Source organism: Poromitra crassiceps, assembly GCF_964638095.1.
Source record: "Poromitra crassiceps genome assembly, chromosome: 6".
Classification (NCBI taxonomy): domain Eukaryota; kingdom Metazoa; phylum Chordata; class Actinopteri; order Beryciformes; family Melamphaidae; genus Poromitra; species Poromitra crassiceps.
Genome location: NC_139627.1, coordinates 15,462,516 through 15,482,923, shown reverse-complemented (window position 1 = coordinate 15,482,923; position 20,408 = coordinate 15,462,516). Strand labels below are relative to the sequence as shown.

Genomic DNA, 20,408 nt, shown 5'->3' with positions numbered 1-20,408 from the left:
TTTAGCACACTTTGTAGAAAATACAGATATTGTGCATCGCCATTCAGCATAGAAAAAAAGAGAGATATGATTTTTTTTTTGTCCACATCACATCGCCAGCCCTACTCTGGAGGTATTGCATTAGTGCTTCATATGCAATGCTAAGCCATTGTATTCTATATTCAGTTGCCATAACTCGGCTGCAAAAAAGCAAGCAGTGAAGGAAGAAAGAGTCGTGATGGGTAGACTGTAATTATATACTGTTTTCCATTGAACAGGCAAATGTAGGAGGGTGATCCACCGTGATGTAGACCTGAGCACTGCAATTATCCACCTACACCAACAGTTGCACAAATATCTCTGGCGCAAAACACATTTTAGACATCCTTTAGGGATATATCAGCAAACATATGGGTATCGGCCAAAATGTTCATATCGAGAGGAATCAATAGGATAGGATAAATCTATGATTTATGCACTTTTCCAAATGTTTTGGAAATAAAGAAATTGCTTTTTCAAATTCACAGTGTTGACATGTGTTTTTCAGTATTACATTTGATTATCATAGAAACTTGTTTTTATACAGATCAGCAATCAGTTATCTTATCTTCATATTGCATCCCTAAAATTCTTAGTTACATAGTTAAATATAGTACAGTAGATACTATACTATACATATTCTAGATATAGAGTACATGTGTTTGTTATTGTACTACTGCCTATAGAGGTGTCAAACTTTTAGTTCACAGGCCACATGTGACCCAATTTGGTCTCAAATGGGCCAGACAAAGAAAATCAATAACCTATAAATGACAAAACCTCCAAATAGATTTTAAGAACACGTGTTCACATAGGGTTATCTCAGCTACCATCAAACAAATGATCAAATCGACTGTCTGGAACTGTGAATTACAATTGACGGCAAATGTGCAATTCTCTAAAGTCAAGCAAGGGTCGTGAAAATAGTTTACAATTTAGTGAGGAATACAGAAATCATGAATAGGCTACTTAATATGTAACTTGCTCCTGAAACCTGGCACCTCTTAGCCTTCACAAGTGCATCACATTGGATTGAAGGACTTCTCAGTGCAATTTCTTACACTTTGCAAAGTCATCCTGTGGGCCAGATTGGACCCTTTGGGGGGGGATGGATCTGGCCCCCGGGCCATATGTTTGACACCCCAGGAATAGCATACGATGCCATTCCTTAAAAGCAGACCACAATCGCATAAAAACAACTGACATAGTGACTGATCAGTTTGGCCTTTCATCCTATGTGTATTTGGACGCGGTCCTTACCTGGCCATCTGCTTGTATGCCTCCTCGGCCACAGCGAATATGTGTGGGTCCATGTCGCCCATGTTCTGGCCAGTGTAGGCATTGATGACCTCCTCTCCATATATTTGCAGCTGCTCATAGGGGTTGATAGCCACCAGCACGATCCCTAAAGACAGAGTGCTCCGTCAACAAAACATGTCACTTCCCCCTGACTGCAAGCCCCACACAGTATGTTCTCCAACGACACCGAAGATGAGTGCCTTGCCGGTACAGTGAGAGGAACATCTCTCTGCATGCTTTAGGTTCACCCGTAGATATAATCACGATGTTTGTGTCCGTCTGAGCACATTTATCTTCCCGGCCGTTGCTCCGATCGCCTCCAAAATTTGTTGAAACACTTTTCTGGGGTCTGGAATGAATCTGGTGGGGAGAAAAACTGAACAAATACGCTCACGGGGGGGGGGGGGGGGGGGCACTACAGCGATATTTTATGCTTTTACGGCCTTAACACCCACAGAGCCATTGTGACATGATCAGCATCCCTTCCCTGATGATATCCCATCACATCATCAGTGATGTCACTTGAGCAATTGTGATGTCATCAGTGATGATGTCTGATTTTGGGGGCAGCGGGGCAAGGGTCAACTGGGAAAAACTGAGCCACTTTAAGGATGATGATGTCATAACCACTGATGATCTCATGTAATGCCCCACAATCATCAAGTGATGTCGTACCCACTGATGATGGGGATGACCTGGCATAAGTTGACATGTTTTGGTCACAACCCCCCCAAAAAGTGCACCCATGGCGCATCGCCTCCAGAGTCTTCACCCGAGAAATCGAGCATGCGATTTTACATTGTTGCAAAAGACAGAATGAAAGTATAAACTGCAATAAACTAAATAAACTGCAAAATAAAATAAATCCACTAGCCAGATACAATGATCAGGTTTAACTTCAGATGTGATAAGAAATGTTCGCATGGCTGCTAAGTTGTAACCCCAACATTGAATTCACAGGTAGGAGGATCCTGGTTTGTGTGGGAAGCAAGGTTCAATACAATCTATTGATGCCAGTAAACATAATAACAATGAAAAAAGTAGTCTGGAAAGAAGCTCTGTGCTCTCTGATTGTGAGGGGCTGACACCAAAACCTGACATTTACTGCTGGTGCTTTAGAAAGCTAAACTCCATTGTGTCTGCACTGGAAGTGGAAACATGTCAATGTGACATGATGCTGTCTGAATAAGAGAAATATACTAAACAAAATGGGCCCAGAGATCAGCAGTAACTGCTTTGTAGCAAATCCTTTAGGTTTATGTGGCTTTCTCCTTTAAGTAGGTGAACTGGTGGCATCAGCCCATGGTAGTACCTAACTGAGTATGAATCATAATTAGGGGTGCACCGATCGATCGGCAAGCAATCTGTATCGGCCGATTTTGACCTCAAATATGCGATCGGCTGATTGCCGATATTTCGGCTGATTGCCGATATTTTTTTATATTGTTATTTTTATTTTTTATAAAAAAAAGAAGCCCTATCACTAATCAGGCTTTCCAACAATATAAAATACAATGCCAATTGGTATTATTAAAGGGGAGAAATAATCGACCGAAATAACGTTTCCAAACTTTTTTTGAGGAGTTTATATATCGGTGATCGGTGATCGGTAGATGATCGGTTGAGCAGATATTTCCCATAGGCGATTGGCAATCGGTGATCGGTGGCAAAAAACGTGATCGGTGCACCCCTAATCATAATACTATAATAGCCAGATGACCCAAGGAATGTGGGAGTTTTTCCAAATCATGCAGTGCCAGGTTACTATGGAAAACATAAACACATGGAGAAATCAATAAGTGTTGAGTAAACAAAGTAACAAAGTAAGGCATTACTGTTCCAATGGCATTTCCAATTTGGAACATGGTCAGTAGTAACGACTTGACATCTGGTCAAGTAAACATTGAGTCACAGATATTGATCAGCTACCCTGTTAGTGTTTATATTATGGTAATGATGGGCTATGGAACAGTCAAAATCTTAATATATAGCCCCTTTAAAAGCCTGGTTCAGATTTCAGATTTCAGATTTTTGGTTTTGTCTTAACAATGAGATGGCAGAGGTGTTCTGGTCATTCAGAAGTCAAGCTAAAGACCAAAGGTCACCAGGCATTTGAATACAACCTGCCTGAGGAACTTGCTTCTCTTTTTTCTCACAGATATCAGATTTTGTATTTATGTATTTATTGACTCTGGTTGATCTTAGCGGGCACAGAGACTGACCGCAGTACGTGTAGATGTTGTTGGACTCCAGGAAGCGGACTCTGAGGTTGTGCAGGACAGCGGGTTCGTGCAGGTAGCTGAGAGCGGTGAGGTCATTCTCCCCGACCAGGATGTCAGGGTTTCGTAGGAAAGGAAGAGGGTCTTTGGGACCAATGGGGTACTCCAGAGGCTAGGACGTTCAAAGAGAAAGCACAATGAATCCCAAAGAAATCCAAATAGCATATATGACGTCTGTCACTTCCAAATGACAAAAGCTGCATGTATTTTCTCATCAGAGGTAAGAGTGCTTCAGATCATTCAGGATCCCTGGCTTGAACATCATTAAAAATCATTTGTTTGATTTAAGGTGAGGTCTAACTCATCCCTCACCATCGCCATTGAGTTAAAATCTGGGAAATGGACGTTAGATAATTTCAGCTGTTACGGTGCAAAGACACCAGCTCCGAAAGTGCCGCCAATCGTAAATTCAGCCGGGCAGGAGCATGGCCGTTCACACCAGACACGCGTTGCTTTGCTCCGCTGGTCACTCACAACTTGTACTAACTTCCTGCCTGGCTTAACACAGACGCTCGCGCCAAAAAAATAGACCAGACGTTGAATCTGCCGCTGCAGGGCGCAACACGCAGCCGGTCTGAACGCTCTAATGTGTTAACAAGGGTGGCGAAAGGAAACTGGCTGCACTTCCATGCCAGGTTGGGCTGGGCAATTAACCGAAAGTGTATCAAAACCCACATTTTGAACCTCTAACTCCTTAAGGTGCTCTTATACTCGAGCAAAGCTCCGTGGGGGTGGGGCCCCGCGAGTCTCCGTGAGTCACCGTGCAGACCTCGCGCTGGGGCTGATGCCATTATACTCAGAAAGTGATCAGCATGTATTGTACAATGGTGAGAACAGCCCGTGGAAAGTCGCAATGAAACGCTGTGCAGTACTGAGTGCGCTTTCACTCTCAAACGACCGCACATCAGCACATGAAGGACTCACCAAACTTGTTTTTACTGAAAGCCGTTTTTACTTCTCAGCCCTGATAGCCTACTACTCTGTGCTGCTTTTAATCTCTCTCAATAATGCTCTCAACACAACACATTTACTTGGTGAAATGACTAAAAACGAACAGTTGCAAATCTAAGTTTATAGCCTACCACATGGGTCAAGAAATGTGGCGAAAACACAGCTCAGTGTTCAGGGTTCAGTGGCTCGGAAGCGGCCATGTTTGGAGAGAAGCTCGCGCTGTTAGAAAAAAAATCAGGCGCAACACGAGCGCCCGACAGAGCTAGCGAATAACCACGCCCAACAAATTTACGTAATTTGACGCGCCCGCCCCTCGCTCCACCCCCGCGCCCTTCCCGGCAGGGTGAGCATAATTCAGCCTTTAATCTTGCTCATGTAAATTAATTTAATTAATAATGAATGTTAATTTGGTTAATATTTTCCCCACTGCTCAGTCAGGTGCCTCCGCCGCGTCCAACTAACATTAGTCGGCGTTCAGGCGTTTACTCAAAGCGAGGCTGTCGGCATGGAGGACGACACGAGCGGAAAAACAGAGCCAACAAAGAGTGCAGTACCTGTCAGAGAACTATGAGGGCAGTGTTACAAAAAAAAACAGATATAAAATAAATAATTGTTCATTAATCGTAATCGAGGTAAGAGTTTGAAATAATTGCGAGGTTTTGGAAGATTTGAAGTCCTATCACACAGCCCTACTTCCAGGTACTTTGCTGCTGTTGAACCGCGTTTGGTGCGTTTGCACCGTTACAATAGACCCTTCTCACGGGGGCCATTTTGTGTCGAAAAGGCAGGGTAAACACTAAGCTGCCTTTTCCACACAAAATGGCCCCCGTGAAAAGGGTCTCTACACCTATTATTATTATTCAAATGTTTTTATTGGTTTTTCACAGCACTCGGTCCTCCAAATTAACACAGACAGAACAGGACAAAAACAAAAACAAAAACAAAACCCACAACAATACCAACACTACTCAATAAATCAAAACCAATATCAATTCAATTAAACCGGTCAGGACAAGAACACAAATACATACACAGATACAATTGACGAATAAACAAAACAAAACAAAATGCTACGCTTCTGTAACCTGTGGGAACTCCGTCTCGAAGTAGGACAGAAACGGTTTCCAGATCTTAAGGTACTTCTGGGTGGAGCCTCGGGCAGTGTGTTTAAGCTGTTCTAGTTTGAGATGGGACATTACCTCTTCTACCCAGCGCTTGTGGGATGGTGCCCTAACCTTCTTCCAGCTGAAGAGTATTAGACGTCTAGCCAGTAATGTAGAGAATGCTATAGCTTCAGCTTGGTGAGTTGGAATTGATGTCTCCTGTGGGACTACACCAAACAGAGCGGTCAATGGATTGGGATCAATGACTCTGTCGCACATAAACGAAAATGTGTTAAATACACCTGTCCAGAGTGGGGTCAGTTTGGGGCACAGCCAGAACATGTGACTGAGGGTAGCTGGGAGTCGACTGCTCCTAATACAGTTTGGGTCTAAACCAGGATATACAGTAACTTGGCCAGCTTGCTTGCCGATAAGTGAAGCCTATGTAGAACTTTAAACTGTACCAACCCGTGCCTAATACATATTGATGATGAGTGCACCAGTGAGACCGCCTCTTGCCAATCTGTTTCCGACAACTCAATTCCCAACTCTTCTTTCCATTTCTCTGCCAGGTGTGTGTGAGTGATGGGGAGGCGACGCTCTGGATATCTATACACCTATTAACAAGCTTACCACAAAGGGTGAATTAAACTCAGACTATAATCACAAATAGCACACAGTAAAGAGTAAGTAAGGGCATGTCATTTTTTTCAAAATGTTACCACCATTTTTACATCAAAATAAATATGGAGTGGCTTTGTTGATAAACGACCAATCACAGTGAAGCAAAGGCGGGGTTTCATGGTCCATAGGCAGCTGAAAGTTTAAGACAACACCACGCAGAACGAGAGTGGAAAAAGTAGAAGCACAAATGTGTAGGAGCTGTTAGCAAAGTCCCAATCATAAAAGTAGAAAAAAAACAAAAAAACGTTTGCTGATAGATACTGTAGCAAAATGAGATTTTTCATATTGTCAGCATTAAATATACGGTAGTTGAGTCAGCGCTCAAAAAAACAGAAGGATAGTGTGAATAGTACATCTTAGAGCATCTACGATACACTATTCGACAAAATGATTTATGACACAGATTTTTGAAAACACACCGATTCATCCTCCAATTTGAGGTGCAGCTCTGTATCTCATAGGGCAGTGGTTTTCAAAGTGGGAGGCGGGCCTCCCCAGGGGGGCTCCATGCAGTTTCAGGGGAGGCTCAGTGAATGGAATGGAAAAGATATTACATCAGTTTTCAAAAGGAGGTCACATAGAATGGCCTGAATGTGTGTTATTTGGTTAAAGAGATAGTTCAGAGATTCAGTAGTTTGGGGGAATTGTCCCCACTTTCCCAGAGACAGAAACAAATAAATGCCTTCAGACAGACCATTTTAATGTATTTGGTGTCGTCTTAAGTAAGTCAAACAGCAATGTCAGGCTATCTTGGCTCAATTGTTGAGTGTCTATGGGATCAAATAACAGAATCATGATTCCATAAGCACCCAGGAATTGAGCAGGAAGGAAGGGGGGGGGGGCACCTTTTTCCAAGCTTTGCCTGGGGGGAGGCCCACAGTCTCAGACTTTGAAAACCCCTCTAACAGGAACAGGAAGTGGGTGCTAAATACCGATTCATCCTCCAGTTTGAGGTGCAGCACTGGCTCTCCCTCCTTGTAGTCTCTGGTGATCTCTGCAGCCCTCCACACATCCTCTGGGTCTGGAATCCACACCCGGGTATACTGCAACACAAACATGTCTCATCAATTGATGATTCCACCAGGGGTTTCCAAACTTTTCCCACCAAGTACCACTATGTACCAAACTACATTTCCCAGGGACCACTTCCACTGCGTATACAACCGCGCCCCCCCCCCCACACACACACACACACACACACACACACACTCCCAAGAATCGATTCTTCTTCGTATTGTTTTTTATATTTTTTTTACAGTGCACCTGAACGCAACATGTAAGATACCGGCTGAATAAGTGTCCAAATGTTCATGTCATTTGTGTACTGTACTGCCACGGTGCCACCACCTCTTGCACTTAAGAACTCTGGTTAATGTATTCCCCCCAAAATCTATAAATCCTTCTCAAAGTCTACAGATCCCCCCAGCCTATAAATCCAGCTTATCTGAAGAACATAAGGGGGGAATTCCCCCCTAGTTTGCAAAATGAATTTAGGCCCTGACTGTAATACTTCAGCATAGTTCAGCATTAATACATTTGTCATTTTTTGTCTTAGATTTGTGTGTTATTGCAATATAAAACTACATAATTGAGAATCGATTCTAGATTCTGGAATCAGATCGTGACCCCAGGAATCGGAATCGGATCGGATCGTGGCTTAGCCGGATCGGAGCACCCCTACATCACATGGTACCAATCGATGGCTTAGGACAGCTCTTCTAGTTTCATACAGTATGACACCAGAAACTTCACTCTGGCTTTAAAACTGAGCCTGTACATTACATTTTTTTTTATATTTCCCGACTATCACGATATTCCCGAAAATCGGCGTAAGCTGGCTACTCCTCAGGGTTAATGTGGTAAAAACTGTTGCTGTCTGTAAAAAAAAATGAAAAATGAAAAAGATAAAAAAAAAAAAAAATCTCTGGTGGACCACCAGGCGGAGGAGCCCCCTGGACCACAGTTTGTGAACCAATGAAGTAGACAATATTCCACCTGTGACTTCTTTCTTTTACACACTTTAGGAAATTATTTTGGTCCAGTTAGCATATTATAAATCGACTCGCTTATTCGTACTTCAGTAGATCCCATTTCTTGACGCTTTGTGTCTCTAACAGTTCTCTGATGATAATGCATGAAGTTTATGGAATAATTCAGGTAGAGGAAGATATCTGAGAGGTTTAATCTGGCTTCTGGAGATGAAGGATGCTCTGCTCATGAGTCATCATGTCTGTTGCTTGTTGTGACCAATCAAAGGCCTCATACCCAAACACTGATCATGTGACTAATGTTTTCAGAAATAGAAATGAGAAAATTGCAAGAGGCAACACGTGATCATATTATGATCACATGATCATAACTGAAGCCCCACCCCGCTGTGATGTGACTGTGTTGATATCAAACAGCCCCGCTGCACTCAGAAAGAGCTGAGCGCCTCACTACTGTCCCTTATCATGCCAGAGAGGCAACACAGACCCATGAGGGGCATGCTGAGCACAGCACTTTTTAATCCAGTTTCATAAAGACAACAGCCGTGTCACCAGAGCCAGATGGAGGCATATCAAATAAGCTTGTGTTGTGTCACAGTCAACAGTGCTAATACTATAAAGGTGCGAAGACTGATACTATGCAGGTAGAGATGGTGAATTAGCATCGTCATGGGATGAGACATTCATTTTTTGAAGCAGTGTGGGGAGTAGTGCAATTTATTATTAATAAACTAGAACGACCGCAACGCGGACTTATGCCTCCGCCATTAGTTCATTCTTGAGTCCAAATCGCCATTTGAGGCAAATTGGTAGAAATTCCGTCAAGGCACTCCTGTGATGTTGCGTTACAGAGCTTGGACATTGGGTGTGTGAGATCACAGTGACCTTGAACTTTGACCACCAAAATGTAATCAGTTCATCCTTGAGTCCAAGTGGAGGTTTGAGCCAAATCAGAAGAAATTCTATCAAGCCGTTCTTGAGATATTGCGTTAACCAACTTGGGAATGGCGTTCGTGAGGTCATAGTGACCTTGAAGTTTGACCACCAAAATGTAATCAGTTCATCCTTGAGGCCAAGTTAATGTTTGAGGCAAATTGGCAGAAATTCCATCAAGCCGTTCTTGAGATATCGCTTTAACGAACTTGGGAATGGCATTCGTGAGGTCACAGTGACCTTGAACTTTGACCACCAAAATGTAATCAGTTCATCCTTGAGTCCAAGTGGAGGTTTGAGCCAAATCAGATGAAATTCCGTCAAGGCATTCCTGAGATATGGCGTTAACAAGCTTGAAAATGGCGTTGGAGAGGTCACAGTGACCTTGACCTTTGATCACCAAAATGTAATCCTTTCATCCTTGCGCCCAAGTCGACGTTTGAGCCAAATTGGCAGAAATTCCATCAAGCCGTTCTTGAGATATCGCTTTAACGAACTTGGGAATGGCATTCGTGAGGTCACAGTGACCTTGACCTTTGACCACGAAAATCGAATCAGTTCATCCTTGAGTCCAAGTCGATGTTTGAGGCAAATTTGATGAAACTCTGTCAAGGCATTTCTGAGATGTTGCACTAACAAGCTTGAAAATGGCGATCGAGAGGTCAGTGACCTTGACCTTTGACCTTTGGCCACCAAAATCTAATCAGTTCATCCTTGAGTCCAAGTCGATGTTTGAGACAAGTTTGATTAAATTCCGTCAAGGCATTCCTGAGATATCGTGTTAACAAGCTTGAAAATGGCGTTCGAGAGGTCACAGTGACCTTGGCCTTTGACCTTTGACCACCAAAATCTAATCAGTTCATCCTTGGGTCCAAGTCGATGTTTGAGGCAAATTTGATGAAATTCCGTCAAGGCATTCGTGAGATATCGCGTTAACAAGCTGGAAAATGGCGTTTGAGAGGTCACAGTGACCTTGACCTTTGACCACCAAAATCTAATCAGATCATCCTTGAGTCTAAGTCGATGTTTGAGGCAAATTTGATGAAATTCCGTCAAGGCGTTCCTCAGATATCGCGTTAACAAACATCGTACGGACGGACGTACGTACGGACGGACGGACAACCCGGATCCATAATGCCTCCGGCCTGGCTATCGCCGGCGGAGGCATAACAAGCAATAACAGTAAACTTTTCCTTTTCTTTTCTAGCATAGACACCTTAAAACATAATTAAACATTCTGTTTGCACAGGTGCAAATAACATAGGCATAATTATCATGTGTAATGGTAGCAGCTACTACATGATTGTTTATTTGTGTGTGTTAAGGAGTCTTCGTGGCCTGAGGGAAGAAACTGTCCCTCAGGCGATTTGTTCGTGCTTTTGGGACCCCGTATCTCCTCCCTGAGGGTAACAGGGAGAACAGGCTGTTGTGGGGATGGTTTGTGTCCTTGATGATCTTCAGGGACCTCCTGAGGCACCGCTGATTGTACAGTTCCTGCAGTTCTGGTAGCTCACATCCTGTTACGTGCTGGTATAATCCTGTCACATGGTATAATTCAAGTCTCCACAAGCCCTGAGATGCCAAGTTGATTTGAAAAGACGTCATTTACACCCTGTTTTTAGCTGAAATCTGCACTGTATAGCCACGCGCTCCTAGTCCTCCCACACTTCCTGCCACACCTGGCTACAAAAAAGGCTCGAATAGTCACATAAAAATATCAGATGAAAATATTTTTTTCACCAAAAAGGTCTCAAAAACAGCCAGTAAAGTACAAATGAGCCGCTAAACCCCAGCAACATGTCTGAGTGTTTGACTGCACTAACAACAGACGGGAGTTTTTTCCTCTCTAAATACCTTAAATTCTTAAGTTTATTTAACATGACATAATGTAGAAAATGACTGTTCAAATAAATCTCAATTCATTTATTTGTGTATATTGTGTATCCTTTATTTATATAAAAGTGAGCAAGTGGTCTGTTTAAATTTTTGTGCCACTGATGATGTCACAATGCCTATGACATCATCAGTGCCTATGGCATCATCAGTGATGTCATAAGATGATTTTGCTCAATAATGATGTCAGTGATGACTAATGATGTCACAATGTCTATGGCATCATCAGCGATGTAATCAGTGACATCACTATTGACCAAAATCATTTTATGACATCACTGATGATGTCATGGGCACTGATGATGTCATAGGCATTGTGACATCATCAGTGATGTCATAGACATTGTGGCGTCCTCAGTGATGCTTTTCATACCTGCATTAGGCAACTTCACACTTTGTCGGCCCCAAGTGGCAGCGAGAGATAATTGTGTGTGATAGAGGTGTGTGTATGTGTGTGTAAGTGTATGTTTAGATAAAGATTTTGCAGTGTGTTCAACTGTAGTTTTAGTGGTTCAAATGCCATACATGGAGCTATAGGCAAACAGCTTCCTAGCTGTAACTATGCTGCCTAACCTCCCATGTAAATCCATGACATTAGCGAGCATCCTGTCTCCATCCCAGACGTTCCCCCCTCCTCTGTGGGACCAGAGCCTTGGGGACACTGGCACCATCCAGGTTCATATCATGTGGATAGCAATGTTTTTCTGTTAGCCTACATACACATTGCCTGATGATACAGTTGCAGCTCAGGACATCACGCCAATTTTTCCTTCAGTTGAGCAAGACCTGTCCAATAGTACTATGATTTAATACTCATATACCCAGTACAGCTTTTATTGAATAGACTTTAATAATTAGTAATTACGTCTCTGTCATTACATTACATCATCATAATCATAAGCATAATCATCATCATCATCATCATCAGTCAGTCAGTTATGTTCTAAACAATATTGGGATGTTCTGTTTTGGGTGGGAGCCAGCTGAACGAATGTTCCCTTGGCAGGACGTTATTGTCTGTCCTGTTTTTAGAACATCGGGGACCATGTTGGAAATAAGTGTTTACACTTTTACATGCTATCCCTTGGATCTTGTTGTTGTCTCTATATCCATTAATAAAGTCAATCAATCAATCAATCAACCAGGAGGTCCAAGTCAAGTCTCTTCTGCTCTTTGTCGCTGTTGACCATCCTGTAACCTAGCAATGACATGGCACCCTTACACACGTCCTGGATACGCTTGACCTTGTTGTGGGCCAGCGAGGTACGCCACGCCTGCATCACTTCGGTGGCATTTCGCGAGGTGACTTCAAAGGCCTTGGTGCCTTTGCCTTTCCCATGTGTAACATCGTAGATCCATTCCTGCAGCGGCGTGGTCATCTCCAGACCGACAAACTCGTACATGGCGTTGATCTCGAACAGCGGGTTGCGCACCATGTCCTCGAAGCGCACCATCTTGTAGCGGCCTTTCAGGAAGTCCGGGGGCTTGAGGACGGCACTCTCGTGGATGCGCACGTGGCTGTGGCAGATCTCCTGCATGACGCGGAACAGGGGGACGGCGTCGTCGGATATGAAGGCTTTGGGCAAGTGCTCTCTGGACTGCAACACGGCCCGCGGGTCTCGCACCAGGTGGATAATACGGAGGTCCAGGCTGGGGACCTGGAGGAGTGGGTAGAGGGACTCCAGCTCCAAGAAGCGCACCTCTTTCAGCACCACGTGGCTGTAGGAGCGACAGGCCTCCTCGGCGCCGTGCAGGCTGCGGCCCTTGCACTGCCGGAGGCACTCGCTGTTGTTGCTGAAGTGGCCGCGGGGCGTGAGAGGGCAGGCGGGCGGCGAGCACAGCGCTCGACTGCCACTCCACCTGAACAGGGAGGACATGTCATGGTGCTCCGGCAAGTAGGCCTCCATGAACGACAGGTCACACTGAAACACGCTCCGAAACAGGTCCCTCACCGCCAACCTGAGCACCCCGGCACCCAACCCGCGCAGCGCGGTCCACACGTGCCAGCCAGGCTCCATCAGGTAGAAGACGGATGGGTGCTGGCTGAACGCCTGGCCCAGGAAGGAGGAGCCCGAGCGCCACGAGGACAGAAGCAGCACGTGGACTTTGTGCTCGGAGGGGGCGGGGCTGCAGGGTAGCTGTGTGCCTGCTACATGCAGCTGGTACATGCAGACGTACAACACAGCGCACAACAGCAGCACCACCAACAACGCCAGCAGCCTCACCTTCAGCTTGCAGCGAGGAGTCATGCTGGCTCTGAGGCGCAGCATGTCGGGGTAACGCAGGGTGCTGTCTGTGGAGCTCTCTCTCCCTCTCTCTCTCTCTGCAGGGTGCTGTCTGTGGAGCTCTCTCTCCCTCTCTCTCTCTCTGCAGGGTGCTGTCTGTGGAGCTCTCTCTCCCTCTCTCTCTCTCTGGAGCTGTGAAGTCACAGAGGATTCTCGTCCGTGTTTCCTGTGCAACAGTCACGACAGCCAGTCAGCGAGCGGTGCTCTCTGGACAATTTGGTGGTGTTTTATGGCTCCTTCTTTTCGGTGCTCTGGACAGTATATGTGCTGGACAGTATACTCCCACAACTTATATAGACTGACCTTTATGACATCACCAATGATGTCATCAGTGATGTCACTCAAGCAATTGTGATGGCATCAGTGCTTTGTCTATGACATCATCAGTGCTATGGCAAATTGGTAGAAATTCCGTCAAGGCGCTACTGAGATGTTGCCTTGAACTTTGACCACCAAAATGTAATCAGTTCATCCTTGAGTCCAAGTGGAGGTTTGAGCCAAATCAGAAGAAATTCTATCAAGCCGTTCTTGAGATATTGCGTTAACCAACTTGGGAATGGCGTTCGTGAGGTCACAGCGACCTTGAAGTTTGACCACCAAAATGTAATCAGTTCATCCTTGAGGCCAAGTTAATGTTTGAGGCAAATTTGATGAAATTCCGTCAAGGCATTCCTGAGATATGGCGTTAACAAGCTTGAAAATGGCATTGGAGAGGTCACAGTGACCTTGACCTTTGATCACCAAAATGTAATCCTTTCATCCTTGCGCCCAAGTCGACGTTTGAGCCAAATTGGCAGAAATTCCATCAAGCCGTTCTTGAGATATCGCTTTAACGAACTTGGGAATGGCATTCGTGAGGTCACAGTGACCTTGACCTTTGACCACGAAAATCGAATCAGTTCATCCTTGAGTCCAAGTCGATGTTTGAGGCAAATTTGATGAAACTCCGTCAAGGCATTTCTGAGATGTTGCACTAACAAGCTTGAAAATGGCGTTCGAGAGGTCACAGTGACCTTGGCCTTTGACCTTTGACCACCAAAATCTAATCAGTTCATCCTTGAGTCCAAGTCGATGTTTGAGGCAAATTTGATGAAATTCCGTCAAGGCGTTCCTCAGATATCGCGTTAACGAACATCGTACGGACGGACATACGTACGTACGGACGTACGTACGGACGGACGGACAACCCGGATCCATAATGCCTCCGGCCTGGCTATCGCCGGCGGAGGCATAAAAAGAGTAAGTTTCCCTTCACATCTTTTTACTATAAGTGTGTGTGTGTGTGTGTGTGTGTGTGTGTGTGTGTGCGTGTGCGTGCGCGTGAGTGTGTGTGTGTGCGTCGTGCGTGCGTGCGTGCCACGTGTGTGCGTGCGTGCGAGTGTGAGTGTGAGTGTGTGAGCTATAAGTTCAGTGATGATGTCATCAGTGATGTCATCCGTGATGATGTCATCAGTGATGTCATCCATGCTGATGTCATCAGTGATGTCATCCTTTCTGGGTGAGGCCATTGCAGGCCAATAGCCGTATGTGTGGTAACTTTCAGATCACACACACAAAAAACATTTAATGTATTTAATTGCCATTATTGCCAAGGTTGTACGCGGAAGTTTCCGTTTTATACTGACTGACTTGACACTGCTTGGATTTTGTGTTGACATTGCGGTTCTGCGTGCGAATCGTTCACAAACGCTGTGAAATCAAAGGCAACCAGATCCAGATATCCTACATAGCGATGTCCAATACTGGGAAGCAGGATGACCCTTGCGTCTAAAAATGCCTGAGTATATTGTGAAGGTGGTGTGCTGCTGCGTGAAGGTTTGCAGAGCAAAGCCAACGTTTCAATACAGCCTGTTGGCTGACACACGGAGCAGGTTCGAGCTTCATTTGGAGAAACTGAAACTGCGTGATGTTTGCTCACTCGCTCATTCACATCAACTATTTATATTATAATAACCTGTCACGCTGCCTCTCTCTCTCTCTGGCTCCCCCGCCTCCTCCCACTCGCTTAGCTCAGCTACATCACAGCACTCTGGAGGGGAGGGGGACCGACTCGCCCCTGATACTAGCCTACTATCTGGTATCAGAGGCGAGGTCGTAGGAGGGTCACGGGAGCGCACATAGCTCTCCAAATTGTGTTCATAAGGCTCTTTCACACCGACCTTGAAAGCCGAAAAATGCACGGAAAATAGGATTTCGCGCCTCCGATGTGAAAGTCGTGAAAGCGCGTTGGTGGATAATTGTTTTACGCCTTTTGTCCCGCCACGGTAGGTAGTCACAGCGCCGGTTTAGCAGGCAACCCGCCTCCACTTGAAAGCGTCGTCGCAGCGAGCCGGAAAAGGTGCGAATGGTCAGCTCATTCATAAAAAAATTACAGGGGAAATCACCTCATGTAGCAAGAAAGTGCACGAGTGAAAGTAAAAAAAGTAGCCTATACAATCATGACTGCAGGGACGCCAGGAGGAATGCTCCGTGCGGTTAGGCTTTATGCTCAAACGATGTTGACATTAGTAGGTAAAATTTACGGATATAATAATAAGCTTCAGAGGGCTATAGCTGTCTGTGGCGAGTTGGTCTGAGGATATTCCCTCTCGAAATCAGCTCTGTGCATTCCCTTACAAAAACTACTAACGTTATAGTAGTCTATAGGCTACTGTTCCCCCGACGAACGTTATGCAGACTGCAGCTGTTTGATATGCGGGTGTCGTCTTTCAGAACGGCCCCTAATTAGGCTACTTGATGGGAATAATTTGCTTTACAAAAAACTGGAACCAAAAGAAAAGAATTAGCCTTGTAGCCTACCTAATAGGCTACATGATGGTGTGTCTGTGATGCATAAAGTCGATCAGATGAATATTGAAAGCCTTGTTACCATGCATGTGGACAACACTTTCGTGTTTTATCTGATCCTTAATGAGCGCAGCTTTATCAGCTTATCCTTAACAACCGCAGCTGCACCTCAGCGATGTTTGGTTGTTGAATTAATTCGTTCATCATACAGTAGGCTAGGCTACACTAACCTATGAAAATATTAATTTGAGCGAGGAGCTGAGTGGAAATGCCTCCAGCGGCTCGCCTTTCAATCCGGGAGCAGTGGCTGTCGCCTGAAAGGACACCGCGGGACGGGAATGTGGCGGTCCTGCTGGCCTGTGTGTGAAAGCAATTTCTGTGGCGAGGCTGCCAGGCTTTGCGGGCTTTCCGAACTGCAATTTTGCGCGATCTGTGTGTGAAAGAGCCTATAGATACACCGCCACCCGGGTCCCCTCCGGGCAACTGCAGAGTTCCAGGGCATGTCTGAAAGGGGCTGTCAAGGCAAGTACTGCCACCCAGTGAATCTATCTGGGTGGCTGGAAGCCCAGACTGATCCTATAAGTCCAGACTGATATAAATTCAAACTGATCCTGGCTATAAGTCCTTCATAAATTCATCAAAACGTTATAAGGATGGATATTACGAGATATTACGAGATATTACGAGATATGAGAGCTGAAATGATTCAGCAGCTCCACTCGCAGTCGTCACGGTGAGGGGGAAAAAAGTGCAGAATGATGTCACTGTGTGCAGTTGCTTCAATGCAAATCTACTTCAGTGAAACCAGAAAGTAATTTGCATAGCAAAACACAGCATTGCCTTTCTGCCATCTTAATTCCAACCAAAAATAGTCAAAAAAAATAGTTAAAGAAATAGTGGAAAATAAGAACTGGTTGTTATGACAGCAGAGTTGGGATGACGGAGGACATCCAAAGTCAATAAGTAAAAGTATTACTTTTACTTTGGAAGAGAGAATGGAGATGACAGTAACTACAATGTCACTTTCACAAAGGTTTAACACTCAGAGCAGCAATTTACCTACAGGTATGTATTTGACCTATATTTACCTATGTATTTGACATATATTTACCTATATATTTTACCTATTATAGCTTTTCATTGTCTAGCCCAAACTTCGACTGCATCACACATGAGGGAGCAGGGAGGTTGACGTGTATACTGTCCTTTTGTTTACAAAACTCCATGTTGCCTTGAGCCCTTCCTCTTTCTCCCACGCCTCAGTATACCACAGAAACATCCATGGACTTCCTGCTCCCATGCCTCAGTATACCACAGGAAAATCCATGGACTTCCTGCTCCCATGCCTCAGTATACCACAGGAAAATCCATGGACTTCCTGCTCCCATGCCTCAGTATACCACAGGAAAATCCATGGACTTCCTGCTCCCATGCCTCAGTATACCACAGAAAAATCCATGGACTTCCTGCTCCCATGCCTCAGTATACCACAGGAAAATCCATGGACTTCCTGCTCCCATGCCTCAGTATACCACAGGAAAATCCATGGACTTCCTGCTCCCATGCCTCAGTATACCACAGAAAAATCCATGGACTTCCTGCTCCCATGCCTCAGTATACCACAGGAAAATCCATGGACTTCCTGCTCCCATGCCTCAGTATACCACAGAAAAATCCATGGACTTCCTGCTCCCATGCCTCAGTATACCACAGAAAAATCCATGGACTTCCTGCTCCCATGCCTCAGTATACCACAGGAAAATCCATGGACTTCCTGCTCCCACGCCTCAGTATACCACAGGAAAATCCATGGACTTCCTGCTCCCATGCCTCAGTATACCACAGAAAAATCCATGGACTTCCTGCTCCCATGCCTCAGTATACCACAGGAAAATCCATGGACTTCCTGCTCCCACGCCTCAGTATACCACAGAAAAATCCATGGACTTCCTGCTCCCACGCCTCAGTATACCACAGGAAAATCCATGGACTTCCTGCTCCCACGCCTCAGTATACCACAGGAAAATCCATGGACTTCCTGGAATCTCTAAGGCACCCTCTGGAAAAGCATTCTAAAACCAAAGGCGTGTTTGAAACACCCTTCTATAACCTGAGAGATAGTGTATAACGTAACTTTGCTGAAAGGGTTAACGACGCAGACGCTGCATCAGGTCTTATAGGGTTAACTGTGTTCCAGCTCTTACCAGTAAACAAGTAAGAAGTGTCAAGACATTCATCAGCTGGGCAAATATGAAAATCAGAATTATACGGGAAAACCATTGTAGTTTCCAGCTGTATGCAGCTCAGTTATTCCACTACAGCAATGACGGCCTTTGTTCGTGGGGAGTGTGTGCTTGAGACAAACTGCTCTCTCACAGAAATAGTTCACACTTTCAGGGAGTAAAATATTTATCAATCGTTACAATATGCAACTGACAAAGAGCCGTGCAGCACTAGTCTAGATTTGCATCTGTATTGTGCTTCTTATTATACAGTGTAGTGATTATACAGTGTAGTGAATATACAGTGAGTGTAGTGATTATACAGTGTAGTGATTATACAGTGTAGTGATTATACAGTATAGTGATTATACAGTATAGTGATTATACAGTATAGTGATTATACAGTGAGTGTAGTGATTATACAGTATAGTGATTATACAGTGAGTGTAGTGATTATACAGTATAGTGATTATACAGTATAGTGATTATACAGTATAGTGATTATACAGTATAGTGATTATACAGTATAGTGATTATACAGTATAGTGATTATACAGTATAGTGATTATACAGTATAGTGATTATACAGTGAGTGTAGTGATTATACAGTATAGTGATTATTAGGGGTGGGAATCGCTGAGTAGCTCACGATACGATATCGTCACGATACTTGGCCCTCGATAACGATATTATCACGATACTGCGATACTGCGATAATCGATATATTGGAAGACGATACATCACGATACCTGTGTAACTGAAGAGAAAAAAATACCCCTAAAAGGCAAGAAGCAGGTATTATGTATTTATTAGCAGAATTGACATGAACTCTCTCAGAGTTCACTCACTCACTCATACCATTTTCGATACCACGGAGGAAAAGTTACACATTAAGTCTTTTTATTATTATTATTAAAACAAGAAAACCTATATAACCTACCTACCTATATAATTTCTAAAAGTAGATATTAATGATCAAACATTTCCATTCATGTAGCCTACAGTATTTATGTTTTTGTTTCAACTACAAACATAAATAAACGTCAACTTGAAACTATGTTTGAACTACCACACACAGCATAATATTTTAGCCTGTTTATTAAATCTATTTATTTATTTTTTTAAATAAACATATCGATACTTGGTGCCAGTGTATCGATAACGTATCGCAAGTGGAAATATCGCGATACCGTGAGTATCGATATTTTGTCCCACCCCTAGTGATTATACAGTGTAGTGAATATACAGTGAGTGTAGTGATTATACAGTATAGTGATTATACAGTATAGTGATTATACAGTGTAGTGATTATACAGTATAGTGATTATACAGTATAGTGATTATACAGTATAGTGATTATACAGTGTAGTGAGTATACTCGCAGCGCGAGCCATTAACGTCAATAAAGACCCGCAGACGTTAACGTAATTCCCTGGAATGCGAGACTTAACGAGCCAGTTACATGGCGTTGCATTCTTAGACATTGCCATTTGCTTTTATTTGGTATGTTACATACAATTGGCTAAATTATTAGTTCATTCAGAGTTAGATGATATTGGAGCAGCGCAGCCATTTTTTATTTTATTTTATTATTATTTTTAACCGGAAGTTTTGGGACGGCCACACAACCAGGTCAAATGGGCGTGGCTACATAAGGTGAATAGCACAGGAAAATCCATGGACTTCCTGGAATCTCTAAGGCACCCTCTGGAAAAGCATTCTAAAACCAAAGGCGTGTTTGAAACACCCTTCTATAACCTGAGAGATAGTGTATAACGTAACTTTGCTGAAAGGGTTAACGACGCAGACGCTGCATCAGGTCTTATAGGGTTAACTGTGTTCCAGCTCTTACCAGTAAACAAGTAAGAAGTGTCAAGACATTCATCAGCTGGGCAAATATGAAAATCAGAATTATACGGGAAAACCATTGTAGTTTCCAGCTGTATGCAGCTCAGTTATTCCACTA

At 44.1% G+C, this 20,408-nt stretch overlaps 1 protein-coding gene and 1 pseudogene across 2 annotated transcripts in view; both read right to left on the bottom strand.

Moving 5' to 3' along the window:
• Positions 1 to 20,408, bottom strand: part of myo5b (myosin VB) — a 101,739-nt gene that overhangs the window by 60,626 nt on the left and 20,705 nt on the right. The window contains exons 2-4 of the mRNA XM_083639363.1: positions 7,267 to 7,377; positions 3,540 to 3,708; positions 1,279 to 1,423 (exon numbers count right to left, since the gene is read on the bottom strand). Of these exons, the coding sequence (XP_083495489.1) occupies positions 1,279 to 1,423; positions 3,540 to 3,708; positions 7,267 to 7,377 (425 nt within the window). The remainder of the gene's footprint in view (positions 1 to 1,278; positions 1,424 to 3,539; positions 3,709 to 7,266; positions 7,378 to 20,408) is intronic.
• Positions 12,282 to 13,418, bottom strand: LOC310778713 (carbohydrate sulfotransferase 6 pseudogene; annotated as a pseudogene). The gene has a single exon. The product of its transcript is annotated as a carbohydrate sulfotransferase 6 pseudogene (transcript).